Here is a 24899-nt window from a genome sequence, read left to right as displayed (position 1 = left end):
GCTATATCGCGTTCATCTATCCGGTTGTTTTGGACAGGAGTAGGACGAGAAGTAGCTAGGGAGCGAAGTGAAAAAACGTCCCGTGCCCGTGCGCATGTCAAAATCTAATGTTTGTAAACAAACTACTGAAACTTCAGAAAAAGTCAACCCAATGCTTTCCACAGAAGCATGTCAATAAAAAATATAACTCAAATACATTTTCAAACTACATATACATGTTCCCCCTTTAGAAAAGACCATGACCATAAACATATTTCAAATAGTAACTGAAGTTAGAGCCCTAAAAAGTAATAAAACATGGACATACACAAATGCTATGAGCCTGGAAGGTTTGCTAGAAGGCAATAATTACATTTCTTCAAAAAATTTGAAAAATATGTGAACTGAGTAGTGTAGAACTTGTAGTGTCCACAATTCTTGGAAGGCAACTCGACTGTCAATATAATAAAAACAAGGAGATGGCTATTGAATTGTTTATTTTTAATAGAGTAAAAACCTGTCTGCAGAAGGCGGCCCACTTGAAGTACACCATGCTGTTCAACTGCTTTATTTAGAAACAATATCTGGCTTTATTATTCCAGAGGTCGGAAGGAGTAACTCATGTAATCAAAACTTTACAGCAATATGTAGGTAATATGTACTGTTTGAAATCTCAAATTAGCTCTGGACCTTACACCGATGTGGTTATTGCAACTGCCCAGGCTCCTGTGTATAATCCTTGTCCGGAGTCATTAATTTGTATTTTATTACAAGGCAAGGCTGCCATACAAGCCATCCTGATCTCACGAGCTCACAGATCAGGATGATTCATACGAGGCTAAGGCTGCCAAACCTCTGTATTATCAATCTGTACAACAATTCAGTCAAACTGCACATTTATGAACTACAGGATATATTGGCCTAGCTGCCCAACATTTTTCATGTTCTAGATCAGGTTTATCTTGTAGTGTTTTCAAATAGTACATCTTACATATTGTCATCATACTGTAGGTCAATTGAGAGAAAGATAAATGCATAACCCTCCTAGCACTCCCAAACATACTGACAAAAAGTGAGAACATCTGAAAAATCCACCCCCATTATCCGCTGGCCTCAACATCCAGTTCATATCCCTTTATCTTATAAAAAGAAAATATCCCATTAAAAATCTGAATCGCTTCAAGAGGTATGATTTTATGGACAATCCTCCAAACTGCAAGTGCTGGACAATAGACCGTGCTCAATAGACTTCCCCAAGCATGGGGAAAGGGACAATCATAGCAAGCTTAAAGCACCGATGCGGTTTATTACAAATGCTGGAATTGGATCACTAGGAATTCTTCCAGAAGCTTAGTAGATTGGTTTTAAGGCCTGGAGTAACTTCACTACTTTTCATCTAACTTCTTCCAACAACTGAATTTGTTTCCTTCAACCTCATGTAAACCTAGCGGTTGGACTTAGATTTATTTTAAGTATGTATACTCAAACCTAGTTGTGCAGAATATTATCTCTGATGGCTGAATGAAGATTCTTCCCAAGTTATACAGACCTTACTCTCCCCCAACATATTGTCACTTCAACAAATAGATGTGCAGTCCTCAATTTCTTTTTTCAGGACAAGCTTGCGTTAGAATCACTTGTGTGTCAGGCTACTACAATGTCAATACAGCTGGTGAATGATACTATTATTCACTGAAGTTGCATTAGTGGGACTGAAAAACAAAAAACACCAGCATCTTTCTGTTTAGAGTTGAGCACACCAGAGTGTTGTTTCAGATGCAACACCATACAAGGGGCAAGCATGACAATAGACCATCAGGTAAAGCAAGATTGTCTGCTAGAAAAATGTCAACATACACCAGTAACACTTGTTGAATTGCAAATTGTTCTGAAACAAACAATAAGTAGCCCAATGCGCCCAGTCCCATTCTGGGGACAAAATCAATCTGGTTACACAGTAGTCTAGGCCAGAAGCAGCCATCTTCTCCTGCAGGGCAAACATTTAGAGGTCAACAATGATTTAATACCATAGACACTTGTTAAGCGGCTAGTTAAAACATGGCAGTTATTTCATATTCAAGCGCTGGGGAGATGGAGAAGGCTAGATAGACATTTCTAATGACTGATGCTCCAAGTTCAGCCATGATTGTTGCAGAAAAGCCTCCTTTGACTACATCGACTACACTAAAAAGGGCAACAGTCACCAACACTACATTTAACAAAAATATGCCAGAGCAAATATGTGCAGCGCACCCAATCACTGAATCACAAAGACTGCAGTCCTTCCCAACATGACCTGTAATTGGTGACCAGCATTAGCAGGTGTTGGGAACCACAGGGCATGCTTAGGGGTAGAGAAAACATCCCAACAGCTCTGAATCAATTCATTTCATATGCATTTCTAAAACTAGAAGTTAAGTAGCAACCACACAATATCTTTGGGGCAGAAATAACAGCGTGATGCAGTAGAAAATACATTCCTTCAATATCCAGTAAGATTATAAAACGAACGATCCCGATTACTGAAAATGCTCCATAATCCAAAGTGTTTTCAGGATGTCTGACCTACTCAGATCTTGTACAAATAGCTTATGTTAAAGGTSTGAACTGACTACCTTAATTTGAAAGCAGGATCTTCACAACAACAAAAGTGAGCCTATGATGTAAACCACTTATCTACTTGATGTACCCCAAGAACATTTACATTTTAGTCTTTTAGCAGGAACACTGAAACAATAGTTTAAGAAACTTGGCAAAGTACAGCAGAACGTCAAAACACGGGATAAATGGCTAAGATAGACTAGGAAAATATAAAAAACAAAAACTGTGACCCGACAGGCTATGTAGGATTTTAGTGCTCCTAAGGTACATTGCAGGATATATCCAAAAAATAAAGCTATTTTCAGGGATCAAAGTACTCACAGTATCAGCGGGCTTCTGCATACATCTTTACACAACAGAACATTATCAAATACAATTTTAGTAAGAAAGGAACTCAAATAGATGCAAAAATACTGAATAATTCCACTGGAGTACGATATTTACACAAGTTCTTGTCCCTCTGATTACTGTATAATATCAAACAATGCTCAAATTTTCAAAAGCACATTATAATCCTTTGTTGTATTTTTGGGAGAAAAAAATGAAATTGGTAAAGAAACTGCATTCACACCCGTTGAAATCAAGCAGTCAACCCCCGTGCTGGTGGCAAATTTACAGAGTATGTTGTCATTCTTTTTGACAAATATTTCTGGACCATGAAGGGCTACAATTCTTGGTGGATCCATCTCTCCGGTGCACTACGCAGCCACTTTGTTATCCTTCTGGAATAAAGCAAAACATGTTTAGACTTGAACACACATCCAGCCTTTAATAATATCGAGACAAAGACATGCATCATATTGAACTTTACTTGCATTATAAGTGTGATGTTGGGTTGTCCTGTCCTTTATTGCAAGTGTGTGCTTATGTACATTTAACTTTGGAATAATAAAATATAAAATCATTTTTTATATATATATATATTTTTTTTTTTACATGTGGTGTAAACCAAATGGTAAGGAATTATTTACCCTGTATTCATATTCAACGAACTCCCGGCCACCTCTGCTGCCTCCTCGGAATCCTCCCCTGAAGCCGGGTGGGGCCCCACGAGGGGGTCCAAAGGAACCTCTGCTCATGGCACGCCCTCTGCCCCCACGGAAGCCCATGCCACCACGACTTCCCCTGAAGCCTCCTCGGCCTCGYTTGTGCCTCAGTGGGATGCCAAAGGTCTCCGAATTCATCCTCCTCTCCTCAGCCCAAGTCTGCCTRCTTGGGAATCCTGAACCTCCAGATCGCTCAGCTGCTTTCCTGTAAATACAAAATGAGACCTTTAATGCCAAAGACTAACCGACATGCTTTGGATTTCCATTAGTATGAGACACTATCAATACCACAAAGTACGTAAAAATACAAAAATTGTTTGAGAGCAAAAGGGACATGCCTTGTATCATCAGAAGAGATGTTATCAAAGAAGGACTTAGTCTTGTCATAGTAAACGTTGGCCACCACAGGTTCCTCTTCCTCAGCATTGCKTTCACTGTTCTGGGTCTCCACTCCAGAATCTGCCTTCTCATCTCCATTAAGAGCCTTCTCTGGTTTATCAGGCTTGTCGTCTATGTTAGACAATTAAAAAGGGGTAAACAATTTTCTTCTTAAACTTGGATTAAGATAAGAGTATACAAAACATTGACAAGTTCCAAGTCAACAGTGGCAGCCTGGGAATTTAGGTAGGAACCCAGGCTAGGCCATGCCATTACTGCTGCATGGAACATGCTATAATAATACCTTTCAGTTTGAGTTTGCTCTGAAACTCTTTTTCAATCTCCTCCTTGTTGAACTGAGCGTTGGCAGTCTCAAAGTCAAAGTCTTGATCAAACTTCATGGGACCGTCTCTGTGTGGGTTGAAGCGGCCTCTTCCACGGTGACCACCTCCACGACCACGGCGCTGAGAGGGAGGACCACCGGCTGGGAAGACAAGACAGCAGAGTCAGACAAACAATAGCAAAGCAGCATTTAAATTATATTTTATTTGAATCCGTATAGATTTTATCTCGACAGAAAAACATGGGCACATTAACACCAGTAAGGCAGTGTACAACAGAAGCTATGGCGAGAGCTTAAACAGGTTAACAAGTACACTGGTATTTCATGAGAACCAACTCACCACATTGACGGTTATTCCGGTTGTCGCCACCACCTTGCTCGGAATCTGGTCTGGGTATTTTCTGAACCTCAGGGCCTGAACAGCACAAAATAAAAGGACCAAACTCGCAATTATTTTGTAATATCAGTCAAGAGCAACAATATTCTAAACTAGAAAGCCATATGGCCAGGTGCTTCACTTAGAGAGATAGGCAATCAAGCAATTGTTCTAAACAGGCAATGTAGACTAGTCTGTGTGACAGCAGTGTATTGTYGACYRTCAGGCCAAGCCTGGCTACAGCCTCCCCTGCCAGCCTCACCCCTCCTCTGTTCCAGGATGTCTGGAGGCTTCTGGTTGCCCGGGGTAGTGATGGGCCTGGCTGATGGGCCAGCTGGGTTCCTTTGTCCCACTGGTGCAGGTGTAGCAGGGGCAGTGGTGGGGGAAGTCTGCACTGCCTGCTCCAGGGAAGGGCTCTTCCTCAGAGTGTCCAGCTGGGGGCTGGTGCGACCTAGAGGACAAGGCAGGGGTTAGCCCAAGATGTACTCTTAAGGAGCCTACCTTTACTCTTTAAGGTTCAAGGACATTATATGATATATTCAAAGGTAGACTGGCTCTGGCAGCCAACACAGCCAAATAAGCAATAATATATATATATATTATTTTACTCCCTTTTTCTCCCCAATTATTCGATCTTGGTTCATCGCTGCAGCTCCCCAATGGGCTCGGGAGAAGCAAAGTCATGCGTCCACCGAAATGCCACCTAACCGCGCTCCTTAACACCCGCCAGCTTAACCCGGAAGCTAGCCGCACCAATGTGTCGAAGGAAACACAGTTCAACTGGCATCGGTGGTGAGCATGTAGGCACCCGGCCCACCACAAAGAGTCGCTAGAGTGCGATGAGTCAAGTAAAGCCCCACTGGCCAAACCCTCCCCTAACCCGGATGACGCTGGGCCAATTGCGAGCGGTCCTATGGGACTCCCGACCACGGCCGGTTGTGGCACATATGAAGCCGGGACCGTAGTAACACCTCTAGCACTCATGCAGCGCCTTACACCTCTGCTCCACTCGGGAGCCCCAAATACTCAATTTAAACATGAATCGATTATAAATTGCAATACGGTTCTAGAAACAAAGCCCTTTACTTTCAAAATAAAACTGCAAAATACTGCAAACTGCAAAATATACACTTACTTTACACTGTTTTAACCAGCTTTATGACAGTTGAAGTCAACAGTATTTTTCAGTGTCACATTTCTGGCAACCTTCTACAGTTACACACAGGTGTTTGGAGCATGCTAGATAGCTAATTAGCACAGGTGGTGCCTCTGTCTTCCGTAAACACGCGCTGTAACATGGAGATATGGCCATGTGGGAACACTAACCCTATAAAAAAAAAAGTGTGTATCACTGTAACCTTTTCTTTAATTATTATTTCTCAATTATATTAAAGATAAGATCCTTATGCTTCCAAAACCGTACCGCAAGTGACACGTTACTGTTCAGACCGAGCTCTGGGGCTCTTAACACAACTCCCCCATATAGAAGACACCTTTGTCCAATTACTTGTGTAATGCACTGGAACTGAGAATCATGATCGAAGGCAGGTTGTGTGATTATAATAATGCAAGAAGTGCAGTTCTCCACTTTTGTTAACTGCAAGCAACATACCGCATAGAACATAAAATTGCATGATATTCAGAGGCAGATATGTTAAAGAAAAAAGTACTAGCTCCAACAGCATCGCATTAAACACTGACAATACAAGAGCTTTCAAGATCATTCTTCATTTCAGACATCTCAGAGATGATAGAATGGCGAATCAACAAGATGAATGTACCAACCTCCACCAACAACTCCAAACTGCTGGGACACCAGGGGGCTMGGGTTAAACTGGCTGTAAGGGGGGACAGGAGCCCTGCTGCTAAAGGGTGCATATGAGCCCACAGACTGGAATGATGGGGGTGGAGCATTGGTGGATCCAATAGAGGACTGGGGAAAACAAAATGTTAAGACAACCATATACATAACTATTAAATATGTAAACAGCAAATACATTTGCCAATGAATCATTGACTTGATCAATGTCCTGCTTACTTGAACAATGGCAGGGTCCTGAGGCAGGGAGCTGGTGGCTTTTGGTGGCTCGCAAACAGTCAGGTCCTTGATGTCACTCCCTCTGAAGATTATGTACTCGAAGACTTCATCCCGTGGTGGAATTGGCCTGTCAGTAGGGCGGTCCTCAGTGCCAAAGGAGCGGACTGTTTGGATAAACAAATGTAGAGACAAATTACATTGATTGTCTGCCAGATCATCCACCATTCATTGTACAGTCTAGTATTGACAAAATATAACGCCGTGCAGGAGGTAAACAAAGAGAATGCAAGTGAGCACATGCACATACCAGTGCAAACAGGCAGCTAACTAGCTGCCACTGGAGAAACAATAGAACTGTCGCTAGTTAGCTAACTTGCACTTTCTAGCCATCAAATTAAGGTCAACATCGTTAGCATTTTATCAAGCCGATTTCCCGTCCACATTAACCGCTAACATTTACTATCTAATCATGCAAGTTAGCTGAAGTGATAAACCGGTCAGCTAAGCAATGCACCAACAAAGCATGAATGAAACAGGCCAGAGTGTTTGCAGTGAAACGGGCTAGTTAAATTAGCTCTGCTAACTTAAACTAGCCTGCCACACGCATGATTACGCATTCGACAAAGCCAGCTACTAGCTAAGCTAACTAGCATTGTGAACAATTTGACAGTGACAGACTAAATGCCTGTACCTCATTGCTAGTAAAAAAAACGGTGTTTTCAATTTATCGACTTATTTGATTGCAATGTATACGTTTTAGCTTACCTTTGGCGAGAGCAACAGTCGAATTTTCGGTGTCAATTGTGTATAAAATTCCTTCATAGCGAATCTCGGCCTTCGAGATTAGGCTAATTTTACTCCCGATGTAGGGCGTCCCTCCACTCATACCGTCTTCCTTTTTATTTGAGTGTGGGAAATAAATATATATCTTCCAAAAGTATATGGAAAGTAGCTAGCTACTTTATTTAGTCCTGTTTGTACACTTCTAACAAAGATTATTGCTTGTTCGTTCTTCCACCAATTTACTAGCACCACGACATGGCCGTTTTCTTATGATGCCTTGCCTCACCGCAAAGAATGGTGGGAAATCGTCTCTGTCAACCGTAGATATCGCGAGTTTTCACTGGATCATTGCTACCTTTCAAAGATTACTGATCTAAGGTTAGTTTTGTGTTACTCTCCCTTCTGGATACTTTCTGGGATTGGGAGAGGGCAAACTGATCCTAGATCTGAGACTGCCAACTACAGTTTATGTACAGTTTTCATCGCTGCCACTGGATACTTTATCGCCCATCTCTCTCGCTCATCCCTTATGCATAAAAATACATACAAAGACAACGTTTGTTTAATTAAGCAGTTTCCACACAGGTACCATGTATTTTACTGTAATCTGCAATAAAGACAAGGGTGCAGTTGCAATCTTCTTCATCTAACAAAATGTCCTTCCAGCAATTCTAACAAACCAGCAGCCAGCCACAGCTAGCCGAAGCAAAACATTTAGGTGAAATTAGGTGAAGGTGAAATTATTTGGTGCGGAAACTACTAAGTATTTCCAGTCGTGTCTGTGGCAAGTGTCAAAATAAAATCTCTATGACAAATAAAATATGTCCTAGGGACCATATGCTACTCTATACTTGATGTCCCCCCAGACTAAAGCCTATTTTCATTCCATAATAAAATGTGAGGTTTCTGTGAGAACTCCCACTTTATTACGTGCTGAAATGTAACGTGCTAAACAATTTCCTTACTACAGTATTTTGTTTAGTAATACATTTATTAATCAATGAAATTTGAAAAAAAAAACATAAATATTGGCTCTTTGACGTCAGATTAACTCCCACAATGCCTAGTAACACGCATGCGCATTTCACTCACGTACACTTTTTTAGACAGCGATCTATGATCAAAGATGGCGAGCACCTCAGACCTACTGGAAGATATGCTATTTTCTGAGGTGGATGAAAAAGCTGTGAGCGATTTAGTGGGCTCTTTGGAGTCACAACTTGTTAGACAAAGCAACCCTGTAGATACTCAGTCGGAAAACAGAGGTGCTGGGTCTACAGTCACTGCAAAGCATCACTTAGGGAAAACGCTACCAGCCCAAGTGGGTAACGTTACTACACTAGTACAGCAGCAGCAACAAGGACAACATAAAGCTGGGATGCACCAGGAGATGAACTCTAAACAAATTATCTTAGAGAAAACTGTTACATCTTCTTCGCTGAGTTCTATTCCGTCCTTTGAGGAAGCTTCCACCACTTCAGGGACTGGAGTAAACGCTACCAAGAGCGGTTTGCAATCACATGGAACATCATCTATCACAACAGTACCTGCATCTGGTGGTGTAGCAACTTATCCGCTTGTCAACAGCATCAGCAGCAGCACCAGCCGAGGTTCCGCTCTGGCTTCAGGTCAGACATCAACAGACATTGTTGATCATCCAAGAAAACGTATAACTGCATCGTTACGGAATGCATCCGTGGGAATACAGAGTTTGAACGGTACCGGAGGAGCGGTACCGTCAAGGAATAATCCCCCTGCGGCGGGAACTGATGCGTTGATTAGCAGTGCAAGTGCAGCAAACTCAAGTCGGACCGTTGACGTTACATCTTGTGTAAATACAACGAATTTCACTTTATCTAACTCCAGCATTTCTTCAACTCAATCAGCGATTTCCCTGGATAAGGGGACTCCTACTATTGCTTTGCAAAGACTACCAAGTCACATTGTAGCGAGCATCGCACATAATGGAAATGGCACTACCGTCTCGGCCTTGGTTAAACAAGGCGCGATAGGACCGATCACCTGTGCAGCAGCTTCGCAAGTGAACCACAAAAAGGAGGGTTCTGAAGCGAAGTCGGACGCTCCCGTACAGTCCAAAATAGTCATGTCCAGTCCGTTAGGTGTTGTCAATTCCGTAATAAACTCTGTTTCCTCTCCCTCTGCTGTTTTCAACCTAGCAGCGGCGACTACTGCAAGTCATGTTATGGCAAAGCCTGCAGTCAATGTTGTTGGACAAACAACAACGGTTGGAATGGTAAGGCCAGCGTCACCGTCTGTGGCCACAGCTACACAGCCTCTGCTTCGACCGGGAGTCACAGCGGCTCAAAGGATTGTAGCCCCCCAGCTGATTGTCAGACCCCCCCAACAACAACAGACGACCATTCAACTGCCTCCTGGGTTTACCATCCCACCGGGTAAGGTGTTAGAAGGATGAATTGCTCTTCTCTTCAAATCAGAGAGAGGGGAAATCTGCTCATATCAAAACAATGAAACTGGGCAGGTCTTTTTGAGAGCCCTGTGCTTTGTCATTACATAATTTCTGTACTTTAATGTAAAACATTACCTGGACATGTGATGTGTTCCTTCATTTCCCTGTTCACTTCCTGAAGATTCCCAAAGACGCAGCAGATTCTGAATGTGCTTTGGGCAAAGTAGCATTCATTTGATAAAACAACTGTCAATACAGATTACATCTGTAAATTCTATACAGATTAAAGGAGAAGTAGTTTTTACAAATAAATCTCTATTTTTAAATGTATCTTAAAGTAAATAAATGTAAATGTCATCTTAAAGGGTCCAGACACCTTTTGTGTGATTTCACGTTTTTGAGAAACTTTCCCCAAACAGCTAATCTCTTCTCCTCGTTGTGTAGTATAGGGGCCCTGAAAAAACACGAACAAAGGCTCCAAAAACAAATGCGTCCTTTTTTGTCAGTAGTGATGCCGAGCTTTAGATGTTTTACATATGAAATTGTGCCATTCCGAACTTTGTCCGCAACATTATAGACGCTTTGTTGTGACTCGGGAGATACATCTCCGTCCAATTTACAAGTAACCGCCAAAATAAAGGAAACACTTGAGTAAATGATGGATACAAAGTGTACTGAAAGCATGGGTTCTTACACACAGGAAGTTCCAGGCCCTTGTAGAATCTATGCCAAGGCACATTGAAGCTGTTCTTGCGGCTCGTGGTGTCCCAATGTCCTATTAAAATGCTTTATGTTGGTGTTTCCTTTTATTTTGGCAGTTACCTGTAGCAGCAGGCTACATGGAGAATGGAACAGCTGGATAGGGGAAACAGCTCGAGTTGTGCAAAAGGGAATATAACATTGCGGATAAAGTTTGGAATGACAATTTGTGTACAACATCGAAAGAACTGCGTCACTATACTGAGAGCTTTTTTCTAAGAGGATGTATTTGCTTGTTTCTGGAGCCTTCATGCTTTTTCGGGGGCCCCATATTACACAAAATGGTTGAGGAAGTGATTTGTTGTTGGGGGTAAGTTTCTCAAACATGTGAAATCACAAAAAAAGTTGTCTGGACCCTGTAACATCCAATTTCCATTGGTTGTAAAAAAAAATATATATAAAAATATCCTTTACATCTGTATTGATTTTAGGTTCATTCTGTATAATGTTGAAGAAATATCTGAAATTGAATAAAGTTATTACATGATTCATGACACCCATTATCAACACAACACAAAGATCACAACCAAGACTGCATGTGAGCAAAATGTTCGCTGCTCAGTTGGTATGGTGACAACAATGCCTACTGGTATACTGAATATAATATACAGTATATTTCAATGGCATTGACAATATGACGGAACACAGTACACAATGGCATGCATCATTCCAGTTTTAAGAAAGTTCCACAAATCTGTTTGATATCACCCAATCAAATTACTTTTCTGACATCACAAGCATGTACATATTTTGCCAATGGGCAAGTTTAATGAAGTGGCAGGACATAGAAAACTACACCAGACATGATCTCCTCTATTGGTATTCATCTCTCAAAGTTGTTACCATGAGCTGCATGAGGCACGTGAAAGAGCCACTGAAGTTCTTAAAGAAACAATATCACTGTGTTGGCCCAGCAGACGGATAGGCCTACTCCTGCATTTTGTATGCACTCATTATTTTTTACATTTTTATTTTTTTACTTCACCTTTATTTAACCAGGTAGGCCAGTTGAGAACAAGTTCTCATTTACAACTGCGACCTGGCCAAGATATAGCAAAGCAGTGCGACAAAAACAACAACACAGAGTTACACATAAACAAACATACAGTCAATAACACAAAAGAAAAGAAAAATAGAAACATCTATGTACAATGATTACAATTTAGCATTAATACTGGAGTGATAGATGTGCAGATTATGAATGTGCAAGAAGAGATACTTAGGTGCAAAAGAGCAAGAGGGTAAGTAATAATATGGGGATGAGGTAGACGGGTGTGCTGTGTACAGGTACAGTGATTGGTAAGCTGCTCAGACAGCTAATGCTTAAAGTTAGGGAGGGAGATATAAGACTCCAGCTTCAGAGATTTTTGCAATTCGTTCCAGTCATTGGCAGCAGAGAACTGGAAGGAATGACGGCCAAAGGAAGTGTTGGCTTTGGGGATGACCAGTGAAATATACCTGCTGGAGTGTGCTATGGGTGGGTGTTGCAATGGTGACCAGTGAGCTGAGATAAGGCGGGGCTTTACCTAGCAAACACTTATAGATGACCTGGAGCCAGTGGGTTTGGCGACYGATACGTAGTGAGGGCCAGCCAATGAGAGCATACAGGTCGCAGTGGTGGGTAGTATCTGGGACTTTTGGTGATAAAACGGATGGCACTGTGATAGACTACATCCAGTTTGCTGAGTAGAGTGTTGGGGGCTATTTTGTAAATTACATCGCCGAAGTCAAGGATTGGTAGGATGGTCAGTTTTACGAGGGTATGTTTGGCAGCATGAGTGAAGGATGCTTTGTTGCGAAATAGGAAGCAGATTCTAGATTTAATTTTGGATTGGAGATGCTTAATGTGAGTCTGGAAGGAGAGTTTACAGTAGCCAGACACCTAGGTATTTGTAGTTCTCCACATATTCTAGGTCAGAACCGTCCAGAGTAGTGATGCTAGTCGGGCGGGAGGGTGCGGGCAGTGATCGGTTGAAGAGCATGCACTTAGTTTTACTGGCATTTAAAAGCAGTTCGAGGCCACTGAAGGAGTGTTGTATGGTGTTGAAGCTCGTTTGGAGGTTTGTTAACACAGTGTCCAAAGAAGGGCCAGGTGCATACAGAATGGTGTCGTCTGCGTAGAGGTGGATCAGAGAATCACCAGCAGCAAGAGCGACATCATTGATATATACAGAGAAAAGAGTCGGCCCGAGAATTGAACCCTGTGGCACACCCATAGAGACTGCCAAAGGTCCGGACAACAGGCCCTCCGATTTGACACACTGAACTCTATCTGAGAAGTAGTTTGTGAACGAGGCGAGGCAGTCATTTGAGAAGCCAAGGCTATTGAGTCTGCCGATAAGAATGAGGTGATTAACAGAGTCGAAAGCCTTGGCCAGGTTGATGAAGACGGCTGCACAGTACTGTCTTTTATCGATGGCGGTTATGATATCATTTAGGACCTTGAGCGTGGCTGAGGTGCACCCATGAAAAAAAAATATATTTATCGACACCGACAATACTGATCACTTATCGCAGGCATTTTGCTGATATTGTTCATTACGATAAGTAGCCTATATTAGAGAAATGTGAAGTTTGAAATGAAATAATTTTACTAATATGGGTGATTGTTAATGGGACAATTGATGGCTACAACCATCAAACTAGTTTAAAGGATAATAAAAAAAACTGGCGCACCTTAATGTTATAAACTTATAGTTTTATTTATCGTTATTGCATCAATTCAGGCAATTTATCGCAATACGGATTTTTGTCCATATCGCCCAGCTCTAGTGGAGATTAGACTTACCACTGTCATATAATACTCTCAAAGTTACACATTTTAAAATAAACAAATAGCAGGATATGCATACCTCTGATATGATATATTCTGATTTGCAGAATCATTCAAACCTCAGTTAAATGGAGAAGAGACGTTTCATGGAGTGCAGGGAACTCCTGGCCCAGAGCATATCACTGTCTGGCAATTCATGAGTTTATGAGCATTTCTCAACCGCTAGACCATATTGCATCTCATCTCACCAATACATGCCTGAAGACAATCCACTGTGAGTGCTGCATATGRGCTCAGCGTGGCGCATGATTAGGTCTCRATGTGTTTGCAAGCGCTAAWTGAACAGTCTGAATGAATCCATGCTGTGTGCATTTAAAAACAATGAGACAGTCATGCTCTGATGARTTGAGGCTCACTTTTATGACTGAGATTGAGGTTGTGTCTAAAGGACTTAGTGTTCTGATTGCCTGCTTTCAGAGGATTCAATTGAGGTTACTTGTTTATGAGTTGAAGGTGGCAAGTTGAAGTTCACCTGTTGTTTAGCAAGTTCATCTGATCTGTTTTTCTAACTCTGGGGTTTGAATGAGTAAGCACCTGTCTATGAGGCTGTGCAGACAGGCTCAGAACAGTGAAGGGGACCGATCACATGCAACATGTGCTGTTTAAGAGACTATTTGGTTATGTTATTCAACCTTATTTTACCAGGTAAGTTGACTGAGAACACATTCTCATTTACGTCAACAACCTGTGGAATAGTTACAGAGGAGGGGGGATGATTAGGTGGCCATGATGGTATGAGGGCCAGATTGGGAATTTAGCCAGGACGCTGGGGTTAACACCCCTACTTTTATGATAAGAGCCATGGGATCTTTACTGACCATGGAGGTGGCGTTTACACAGGCAGCCTAATTCAGATATTTTGGTATGTTGACTAATCAGATCAGCTCTGAAAAATATCTGATGTCAAATAAAATTGTATTTGTCACATACTTTGTAAACATCAGGTGTAGACTAACAGTGCAATGCTTACGGATCTTTTCCAACAACAAAGTTAAAGATAAAATTACAAATACTGACACAAGGAATGAATAAACAGTGAATAAAATGTTTAAATAAAGAGTTAAAATAACATTGCTACTATATACATGGAGTACCAATACAGAGTCGATGTGCAGGGGTACGACGTAGTTGAGGTGACTATTCAATGCCTTCAGAAACTAATCACACCCTTTGACCTTTTCCACATTTTGTTGTGTTACAGCCTGAATTCAAAATGGATTAAAAAAAGAAGACTTCTTACCCATCTACACACAATACCTCATAATGACAAAGTGAATACATGTTTTAGAAATTGTAGCAAATGTATTGAAAATGAAATACAGAAATATCTAATTTAAATACTTTGTAGAAGCAGCTTTGGTAGAGATTACAGCTGTGAGTCTTTCTAGGTAAGTTTCTAAGAGCTTTCCACACCTGGATTGTGCAACATTTGCACAGTATTCTTTTTGAAATTCTTCGAGCTCTGTCAAATTGATTGTTGATCATTGCTAGACAACCATTTTCAGGTCTTACCATAGACTTTCAAATAGATAAGTCAAAACTGTCACTCGGGAACATTCACTGTCTTCTTGGTAAGTAGCTTCAGTGTAGATTTGGCATTGTGTTTTAGGTTATTGTCCTTGTGAAAAGTGAATTAATCTTCCAGTGTCTGATGGAAAGCAGACTAAACCAGGTTTTCCTATAGGATTTTCCCTGTGCTTATCTCCTTTCCGTTTCTGTTTTATCCTGAAAAACTCCCCTGTCCTTAATGATTACAAGCAGACCCATAACACGATGCAGCRACCACTATGCTTGAAAATATGGAGAGTGGTACTCAGAACACATTACTATTGGATTTGCCCCAAACACAACACTTTGTATACAGGACAAAAAGTGAATTGCTTTGCCACATTTTTTGCAGTATTAGTTTAGTGCCTTGTTGCAAACAGGATGCAAGTTTTGGAATATTTGTATTATGTACTTCAGAGGAGGCTGTTAGGAGGAACTAAAGGAGGACGGGCTCACCATAAAGACTGGAATGGAGTTGATGGAACGGTATCAAACACATCAACCAAATGGAAACCAAATGTTTGACGCCATTTCATTTATTCAATTCTAGACATTACAATGAGCCCATCCTTTTTTAGCTCCTCCCATCAGCCTCCTCTGATGTACAGGCTTCCTTATTTTCACTCTGTCAATTAGGTTAGTATTGTGGAGTAACTACAATCTTGTTGGTTCATCCTCAGTTTTCTGCCATCACAGCCATTCAACTTTAACTGTTTTAACATCTGCTTTGGCCTCATGGTGAAATCCCTGAGCAGTTTCCTTCCTCTCCATTAACTGAGTTAGGAAGGACGCCTGTATCTTTGTGAGTGGGTGTATTGATACACCATCCAAACTGTAGTTAATAACTTCACCATGCTCAAAGGGATATTCAATGTCTGCTTTTTTAAAATCTTTACACATCTACCAATAGGTGCAGTTCTTTGCGAGGCATTGGAAAACCTCCCAGGTCTTTGTTGTTGAATCTGTGTTTGAAATGCACTGCTCGACTGAGGGACCTTACAGATAATTGTATGCATGGGTACAGAGATGAGGTAGTCATAAAAAATCATGTTAAACACTATTATTGAACACAGAGTGAGTCCATGCAACTTATTATGTGACTTCTTAAGCACATTTTTACTCCAGAATTTATTTAGGCTTGCCATAACAAAGGGGTTGAACACTTATTGACTCAAGAAATTTCAGCTTTTCATTTTTTATTAAATTGTAACATTTAGAAAAACATAATTCCACTTTGACATTATGGGGCATTGCTTGTAGGCCAGTAACAAAACATCTAAATTGAATCTACTGTATTTTAAATTCAGGCTGTAATTATGTAGTGTATGTGTGTGTGGTGGTGTAGGTACAGTATGTATGAGTGTGTGGGTAGAGTCCAGTGTGTGTGCGTAGAGTGCAAGAGAGTTAGTGCTAAAAGGGTCAATGCAGATAGTCTGAGTATCCATTTGATTAGCTATTTAGCAGACTTATGGTTTGGGAATAGAAGCTGTTCAGGGTCCTGTTGTTTCCAGACTTGGTGCATTGGTACTGCTTGCTGTGCGGTACTATAGCAGAGAGAAAAGTCTATGGCTTGGGTGGCTGGAATCTTTGAAACATTTTTCGGCCTTCCTCTGACAACACCTGGAATAGAGGTCCTGGATGGCAGCTCGCCCCCAGTGATGTACAAGGCCTTACTCACCACCCTCTGTAGCGCCTTGCGGTCAGGTGCCATGCAGTTGCCGTACAGTTGCCGTACCAAGTGGTGATGCAGCCAGTCAAGATGCTCTCAATGGTGTATCTGTATTACTTTGAGGATCTGGACACGTTCATTCTTTAGAGCAGTATTTCCCAAAGTCCTCCCTCCCGTTTTGTTTTTTGCCCTAGCACTACACAGCTGATTCAAATAATCAAAGCTTGACGATGAATGAGTTGGTTATTTGAATCAGCTGTGTAGTGCTAGGGCAAAAACCAAAACGTGCACCTGGGGGGCCTCAGGACCGAGTTTGGGGAACCCTGCCTTAGAGGAACTTGATGTGAAAGGATCTGATGTGATTGGTCAAAATACCAATTAGTGGAAAGCATTTCAGAATGGAGCTTCCTGTGTAAACGCAGCCAGAGAGTCAGGACATCTGTTTAACGTCCCATCCAAAATTCTGCACCCTACACAGGGCAATGTCCCAAATCACTGTCCTGGGGCATTGGGATATTTTTAAGACCAGAGGAAAGAGTGCCTCTTACCAGCCCTCCAACACTATCTGGTATCCCATCCAGGGACTGACCAGGACCAACGCTGCTTAGCTTCAGAGGCAAACCAGCAGGGAGATGCAGGGTGGTATGTTGCAGTTTCAGTTGTTCCTCCGCAGAGATCTACACATTTAAGTCACATAGGGTCTACTTGTGTCTGGACATTACTCTTATAGCATACCCATTAGCCTACACAAAATGTTCAATGATTAAAGTAGCTTTTGTGTGTTAGCGATTTTTTTTTAGTATAATATAGTTACATTTTCTATGAGTCTCTGAGTTAATCTAGAGGAGGCTTATGGAAATCTGTTTGAGGCATTTATGTTCAGTAACAGATACACTGTGTAATAAAAGCTCTATCATTTCTCATTCTATTTGATGCTGATGTAAATGGAATGTACTGCTCTCATGGGCAGATTGAATATGGCATTAAGAAATCAGATTGGACATCAGAATTGATTCTACTGTTTCATAAATCCAACGTGATCTCCTTGTCACTGGTCTCCTTGTCACTTTCTAGGGTCACTATGTGACTGAAATAGGTGCATTTCATTGACAGCCAGCCCAGGTGCCTTTTAGGTCAGTGTATTGACTTTGACTGAGTATATTGTGTGTGATTGCTCTGTCTGCCCTCTAGGAATGGTGTTGGTGCGCACTGAGATGGGTCAGCTGGTGATGGTCCCACAGCAGGCCCTTGCCCAGGCACAGGCCCAAGCCCAGGCCCAGGCCCAGAACAACATCTCCCCCCGAACTGCCACCCCCACTGCAGGGGCCACCTTCAGAGCAACTACCCCACAGGTAAGAGTTACTACCCCCACTGTCACTACCACAGTGTGACATGCCCTTAGTTGTTATGTGAATCAGTTACACAGAGGGATATATTGATTAAAAAATATGGATTTAGTTCATTACATTGAAAAATACAGTTGCTGAATGTATATAGCCTCTGGCTTTTGGGAAACTCATCATTTGATATTCCTTATGATGGAAAGGCCTGTATTGCATAGGATGTTGAAGAGGTAATCTATTTCATAGAAGACTAATCTACACACTGGGCTGCTTTAGGTAGCTAGGTTTTACCATTCGCTATAGTAGTAAAGAATTTGACTGTCAGATGTATGCAGACACATTCCCTGAGGATATCAAAAGAGATGAAGTGGTTTTAGCCTGCCACCCAGCTGTCTCTCTGTAGTCTCACTTTACATTACTGAAGCCTCTGAGACAATTGGAAGAGATTTGTGGTTGTCGTAACACTTTACATTATGTCCTTCTGGTAACTGTAATTGCTGTAATAACAACATTGTATTTGTATGCGTATAGTGTAAACTGTCAGCTGAAACTAGTAAACAAAATATAATCTACCTGATTTACATTATATCAGTTTAGACATGTTACATTTGTCAGCTCTTTTTTTTAAATCAAGCTTTTATCCAGACTGGTCTGTATTTGACATAAATATTTGACTTTAGTATTGTGTTTTTATGTGTAATTATATAGTATTATTTTGATAGAGCAGTAGATCTGGATTAAGATCCTTATTTTAATGACTCTTCTGGGTCTCCTATTTTCATAAATTAAAGAGCTGCTAAATATTTCATAGAAATTTGCTTATTATCACCTGTGGAAACATTATTAATTGCAGTGGCGATTTTAACATGTAAATCCTGGTGGGACAAATTTATTTTATTTCTTTTTTGTATGCCAGCAAAGCCACTACACAACACAACACTAAACAATACATGAATTGCACTACAATGGTGACAAATGGTGCCCACAAACTGTTAGGTCCTACATAAAGCTGTCCCAACAGCAGAGCTTTCTTTTCAGCTTCATGAATCCTTAACACCGCTACACCATCAGCGGAGCCTTGTCTGGGAAACGAAACAGTTCATTCAGCCTCATTTACTGCCATTTAAAAAAAACATACACTACTGTTCAAAAGTTTGGGGTCACTTAGAAATGTCCTTGTTTTTGAAAGAAAAGCAAATTTTTTGTCCATTAAAATAACATCGAATTGATCAGAAATACAGTGTAGACATTGTTAATGTTGTAAATGACTATTGTAGCTGGAAACGGCAGATTTTTWATGGAATATCTACATAGGTGTACAGAGGCCCATTATCAGCAACCATCACTCCGGTGTTCCAATGGCACATTGTGTTAGCTAATCCAAGTTTATAATTTTAAAAGGCTAATTGATCATTAGAAAACCCTTTTGCAATTATGTTAGCACAGCTGAAGGCTGTTGTTCTGATTAAAGAAGCAATAAAACTGGCCTTCATTAGACTAGTTGAGTATCTGGAGCATCAGCATTTGTGGGTTCAATTACAGGCTCAAAATGTCCAGAAACAAAGAACCTTCTGAAACACGTCAGTCTATTCTTGTTCTGAGAAATTGAGTTTATTCCATGCGAGAAATTGCCAAGAAACTGAAGATTGGGTACAACGCTGTGTACTACTCCCTTCACAGAACAGCGCAAACTGTCTCTAACCAGAATAGAAAGAGGAGTGGGAGGCCCCGGTGCACAACTGAGTAAAAGGACAAGTACATTAAAGTGTCAAGTTTGAGAAACAGATGCCTCACAAGTCCTCAACTGGCAGCTTCATTAAATAGTACCCGCAAAACACCAGTCTCAACGTCAACAGTGAAGAGGTGACTCCGGGATGCTGGCCTTCTAGGCAGAGTTGCAAAGAAAAAGCCATATCTTAGACTTGCCAATAAAAAGAAAATATTAAGATGGGCAAAAGAACACAGACACTGGACAGAGGAACTCTGCCCTAGAAGGCCAGCATCCCGGAGTCGCCTCGTCACTGTTGACGTTGAGACTGGTGTTTTGCGGGTAATAGAACTGTTTGGCCATAATGACCATCGTTATGTTTGGAGGAAAAAGGGGGACGCTTGCAAGCTGAAGAACACCATCCCAACCATGAAGAACAGGGGTGGCAGCATCATGTTGTGGGGGTGCTTTGCTGCAGGAGGGACTGGTACACTTCACAAAATAGATAGCATCATGAGGACGGAAAATTATGTGGATATATTGAAGCAACATCTCAAGACATCAGTCAGGAAGTTAAAGCTTGGTCGCAAGTGGGTCTTAAAATGGACAATGACCCAAAGCATACTTCCAAAGTTGTGGCAAAATGGCTTAAGGACAACAAAGTCAAGGTATTTTAGTGGCCATCACAAAGCCCTGGCCTCAATCCTATAGAAAATTTGTGGGCAGAACTAAAAAAAAGCATGTGTGAGCAAGGAGGCCTACAAACCTGACTCAGTTACACCAGCTGCTCTCTCAGGAGGAATGGCCAAATTCACCCAACTTATTGTGGGAAGCTTGTGGAAGGCTACTTGAAACGTTTGACCCAAGTTAAACAATTTAAAGGCAATGCTACCAAATACTAATTGAGTGTAGTTAAACTTCTGACCCACTGGGAATGTGATGAAAGAAATAAAAGCTGAAATATAATTTTCTCTACTATTATTATTATTCTGACATTTCACATTCTTAAAATAAAGTGGTGTTCCTAACTGACCTAAACAGGGAATTTTTTGTAAGATTAAATGTCAGGAATTGTGAAAAACTGAGTTTAAATGTATTTGGCTAAGGTGTATGTAAACTTCCGACTTCAACTGTAGATATTCCATAAAAAATCAGCCGTTTCCAGCTACAATAGTCATTTACGACATGAACAATGTCTACACTGTATTTCTGATCAATTTGATGTTATTTTAATGGACAAAAAAAAAAAATTCTTATAAAAACAAGGACATTTCTATGTGACCCCAACCTTTTGAATGGTAGTGAAGCTGATATGGCTGACTTGCATAAACAAATGTGGTTTCTACWGACAATTGAGATGTACAAGCTATGGCATAAGGGAATAATAAGCGGATAAGAGGCAATCTGTTATTTCGATTAAGACATTAATGAGCGAGCTAAGACGAACATAGTCAATATAACTATTTGTTCAGCACTTTTGAAATGTACAGCGTCAGAATTCAGAACGTAGGCCTTTCTTACAGTATTCTCCCTGTACACCAAGTCAGAACCGTAGGATAAATAAAGGGGGCATATAAGCAGACAATGAAATCTCTTACAACATTCAATGATATTTCTCTAAGACAGGCTATAGGCTACATGTGAACCACCAGTTATGAGGGGGAAGGGACCAAAGTATTAGAGTGAGGCACACTGTCTGCTAGCAGCTTACTACATAACATAGACTAAGTATTACTTTCTTAGCTACAGTATACATATCTCCCTGGCATATTACATCATTTATGCAGCAGCATACAAGACATTTTTGGACTCACCATTGTTGTGCTGCTCACATGAACAGGAAGGTGGCGCAGCGGTCCTTCTTGTGGGCAAATTTTGTCATAAAACTTTGTTATCAAAGTCTGGCATTCTCTGGATTTATGGTGCTGTCAAGACAACTGGGAACTCGGGGGGAAAAAACAAGGTTGAATCATTACGTCAGTGATTTTCAGGTCGGAGCTCTAGAAAGAGACCCAAGTTCCCGACTGGAATTCCGAGTTGGATGACCGTTGAAAACATATTTTCCCAATCTGAGCTCGTTTTTTGAGTTCCCAGTTGTCTTGAACTCACTGACATCTGAGATTTCCCAGTTCCGAGTTTCCAGTTGTTTTGAACGCAGCAGAAGTCATGCTGCTGAATTGACAGCATGACCAATGTATTCAACCTCTTCTGGCCCATGCGTGTGAATGTTAATTTTTTAAAGCTTGGAAATTAGACCCTTAAACCCAGACTTGGACCACACACCCTCTCCACCGAATAGCAGGCAGGGGAAGCAAAATAGTAATTTATTTTCAACGCTTGCAGGTATTCACTGATTTCTTACAAACCACTCATTATTGAATTTGCGATTTCTAACTTGTTGTGTAATGTTTATGTCCAATGGCCGATAAGCACCGATACATTTTATCTATAATTCCTCTTCATATGACAATGATTGAAAAGGATTTGCCAGTAGATTGTCGACGTGATTCATGATGATGACTGCTTGTCTAGCTTGCCAGCTAAGATTTTGAAAGTATGATGTTGACATGATCAGTCCAATCAAAGCTACGGTAGATACAGTATAACGTGATTTGACGTAATTTTATCTGTGGCCAATGACCTTGAGCCTTCTTGGATGGGCACTTCATCATGTAAATCTGTCAGCATTCAAGGGGGCTTGAACTGCCTAGCTCACCCTGTAGATTCTGCGGTGACGTAGTGTCCCCATGAGTGACAGAACACTGAGCCAATCCTGGCGCAACTAGAGAAGATTACCAACGCCTACGCTCTGTATTTTCCGCTGGCTGCCCTTCCACCACAGAAAGCGCTGAGCTAGGCTGAAACACCTGCACTTTGGAGCTGCCTTACTCAAGAAAGCAAAAAAGAGACCATGTTTGTATGCAGCTTTATTAATTTGTTATAATTTTTTTTGCATTGTTTGCAAACTAATATGTGACACGTCTTAATGCTAAAATAACATGCCAAACAGGCAGCTCATTTTTTTTGTCGCCTCTGATTCATTGTGAAGCTTATTGTATTGAATCCAGAATGTGGTAGGAGGACTAACATGTTTCACAACTCTTGTTGGACAACTTGTCAGTAGATGTGTCTGCTGAACTTGACTGTGCTTGACAAAAGTTGATTTTGTATACTCTGTTGTCAAAGTGTCTACTTTGAACAGAAAGGGTTGGTAGAATGGCAATTTGACGAACTGAAATGAGATACCAGGGGGGTTTTGTCACCAAAGCCCCATATACTACCCACCACTGGGACCTGTATGCTCTCGTTGGCTGGCCCTCGCTTCATATTCGTCACCTACCTGGTTAAATAAAGGTGAAATAAAAATAAAATAAATATCCTGTCTGGTACCTGCAAACAATAACATATAAACACCACCAGGGGGAAGCATTTCCTTGACTTGCATAATTCAGCTGAACAAAAATGCATTGCACTTCCTTTGATTACCATTGGGTGTCATTATGCCAGTATTTAGCCTCTAATTCTGTGTGATTGCAAGTCAGTAAATTGTTACTCATTTGAAAAATTATAGCATTATAGAATTATTAAAAATATATACGTTACAATTACAATGTAAATGGTAATTGCATTGTAATAACCTAAGTACGTGTTTGTTACTGGAGGACTCAGCACCACTAGACACTGGTACCAGTAGGCTCAGACTTATTTTCACATGAGCCGTAGAAATTAAGACGGTTATCTTTGAGTTGCTGAACTTGTTATCCTTCTTCCTACCTGCTCATCCTGATATAAACACTGTAACAAGGTATTGCAGAGTTGGTTGTGATAGTGATTTAGGTTCAGAGTGAATCGAAGGTTCAACACTGTCACTGATAGCAGATTAGTGAGCTGCCAGCATTGACATAAACATCAACACATGAAAAGAAGAGGAGCTGGAATATGAAAGGGAATGGGGTCTATTCCCGGTGCTCCTCTCCTCTCTGTCAGGCTGTCTGTCTCTCCTGTGACCGTGAGGYAAAACGGAAGGCATTCCGAGCCAAGCTCCTTCCTTCGACAAGTGTTAAATCATTCATCATCCAACTGCCTGATTGGCTTAAAAAGCTAACAACGCTTTAGCTGGTGAATGAGAAATGTGTTATGAAGGTATGGCTGACGGGGCGATGCACTCCCCTGCTCTTCCCCCCTCGTGAGCCCCATTCTCTTCCCACCTAACTGCACATTCTTTGAGCCCACAAAACGTTCTGCTAAGGATAGACTTGGAGGGAGGAGCCCTCTTCATCTAAGCCCTTTCCCCTCTTCATTTCCCCCTTCATTCCCCCTTTTCCTGTCTCCCTTCTTCCCTCTCTCGGTTGTGTGTGTTTTATTTTTTTAATATATTTTTTTATAGAGGTCGACCGATTAATCGGAATGGCCGATTGTTCAACTTTTCATAACAATCGTAATTTTTGGACACCGATTTTTTTACACCTTTATTTAACTAGGCAAGTCAGTTAAGAACACATTCTTATTTACAATGACGGCCTAGGAATGGTGGGTTAACTGCCTTGTTCATGGGCAGAACGACAGATTTTTACCTTGTCAGCTCGGGGATTCAATCTTGCAACCTCACAGTTAACTAGTCCAACGCTCTAACCACCTGCCTGACTTTGCACTCCACGAGGAGCCTGCCTGTTACGCGAGTGCAGTAAGAAGCCAAGGTAAGTTGCTAGCTAGCATTAAACTTATCTTATAAAAAACAATCAATCATAATCACTAGTTAACTACACATGGTTGATGATATTACTCGTTTATCTAGCGTGTCCTGCGTTGCATATAATCGATGCGGTGCGCATTCGCGAAAAAGGACTGTCGTTGCTCCAACGTGTACCTAACCATAAACATCAATGCCTTTCTTAAAATCAAAACACAGAAGTATATATTTTTAAACCTGCATATTTAGCTAATAGAAATCCAGGTTAGCAGGCAATATTAACCAGGTGAAATTGTGTCACTTCTCTTGCGTTCATTGCACGCAGAGTCAGGGTATATGCAACAGTTTGGGCCCCCTGGCTCTTTGCGAACTAATTT

The 24899-nt window shown here is 41.2% G+C and overlaps 2 protein-coding genes across 3 annotated transcripts in view; one reads left to right on the top strand and one right to left on the bottom strand.

Annotated features, from left to right (window-relative positions):
- Positions 1–459: 459 nt before the first annotated feature.
- LOC111973868 (LSM14A mRNA processing body assembly factor) lies at positions 460–7841 on the bottom strand. 2 transcript variants are annotated; one of them, XM_024001305.1, is made up of 9 exons: positions 7527–7841; positions 6762–6925; positions 6509–6656; positions 4986–5174; positions 4688–4762; positions 4309–4488; positions 3965–4136; positions 3552–3831; positions 460–3302 (listed from the first exon to the last, which is right to left on the bottom strand). In XM_024001305.1, exons 1-9 carry the CDS (start codon positions 7645–7647, stop codon positions 3279–3281), a joined length of 1353 nt encoding a protein of 450 aa, XP_023857073.1. In that variant the 5' UTR covers positions 7648–7841; the 3' UTR covers positions 460–3278. The 2 variants fall into 2 exon arrangements, with proteins under 2 accessions (XP_023857073.1, XP_023857074.1); XM_024001306.1 differs by having other exon boundaries at positions 460–3299.
- A 798-nt stretch (positions 7842–8639) lies between these two features.
- LOC111973858 (transcription initiation factor TFIID subunit 4-like) overlaps positions 8640–24899 on the top strand; it is a 747250-nt gene continuing 730990 nt past the window's right edge. Inside the window, exons 1-2 of the mRNA XM_070447334.1 lie at positions 8640–9958; positions 17973–18133. Coding sequence (XP_070303435.1) covers positions 8671–9958; positions 17973–18133 — 1449 coding nt within the window. The 5' untranslated portion in view covers positions 8640–8670. The remainder of the gene's footprint in view (positions 9959–17972; positions 18134–24899) is intronic.

The sequence above is a fragment of the Salvelinus sp. IW2-2015 genome, linkage group LG15 (genome assembly GCF_002910315.2).
Source record: "Salvelinus sp. IW2-2015 linkage group LG15, ASM291031v2, whole genome shotgun sequence".
Classification (NCBI taxonomy): Eukaryota; Metazoa; Chordata; class Actinopteri; order Salmoniformes; family Salmonidae; genus Salvelinus; species Salvelinus sp. IW2-2015.
This window is presented reverse-complemented; position numbering and strand designations above follow the sequence as displayed.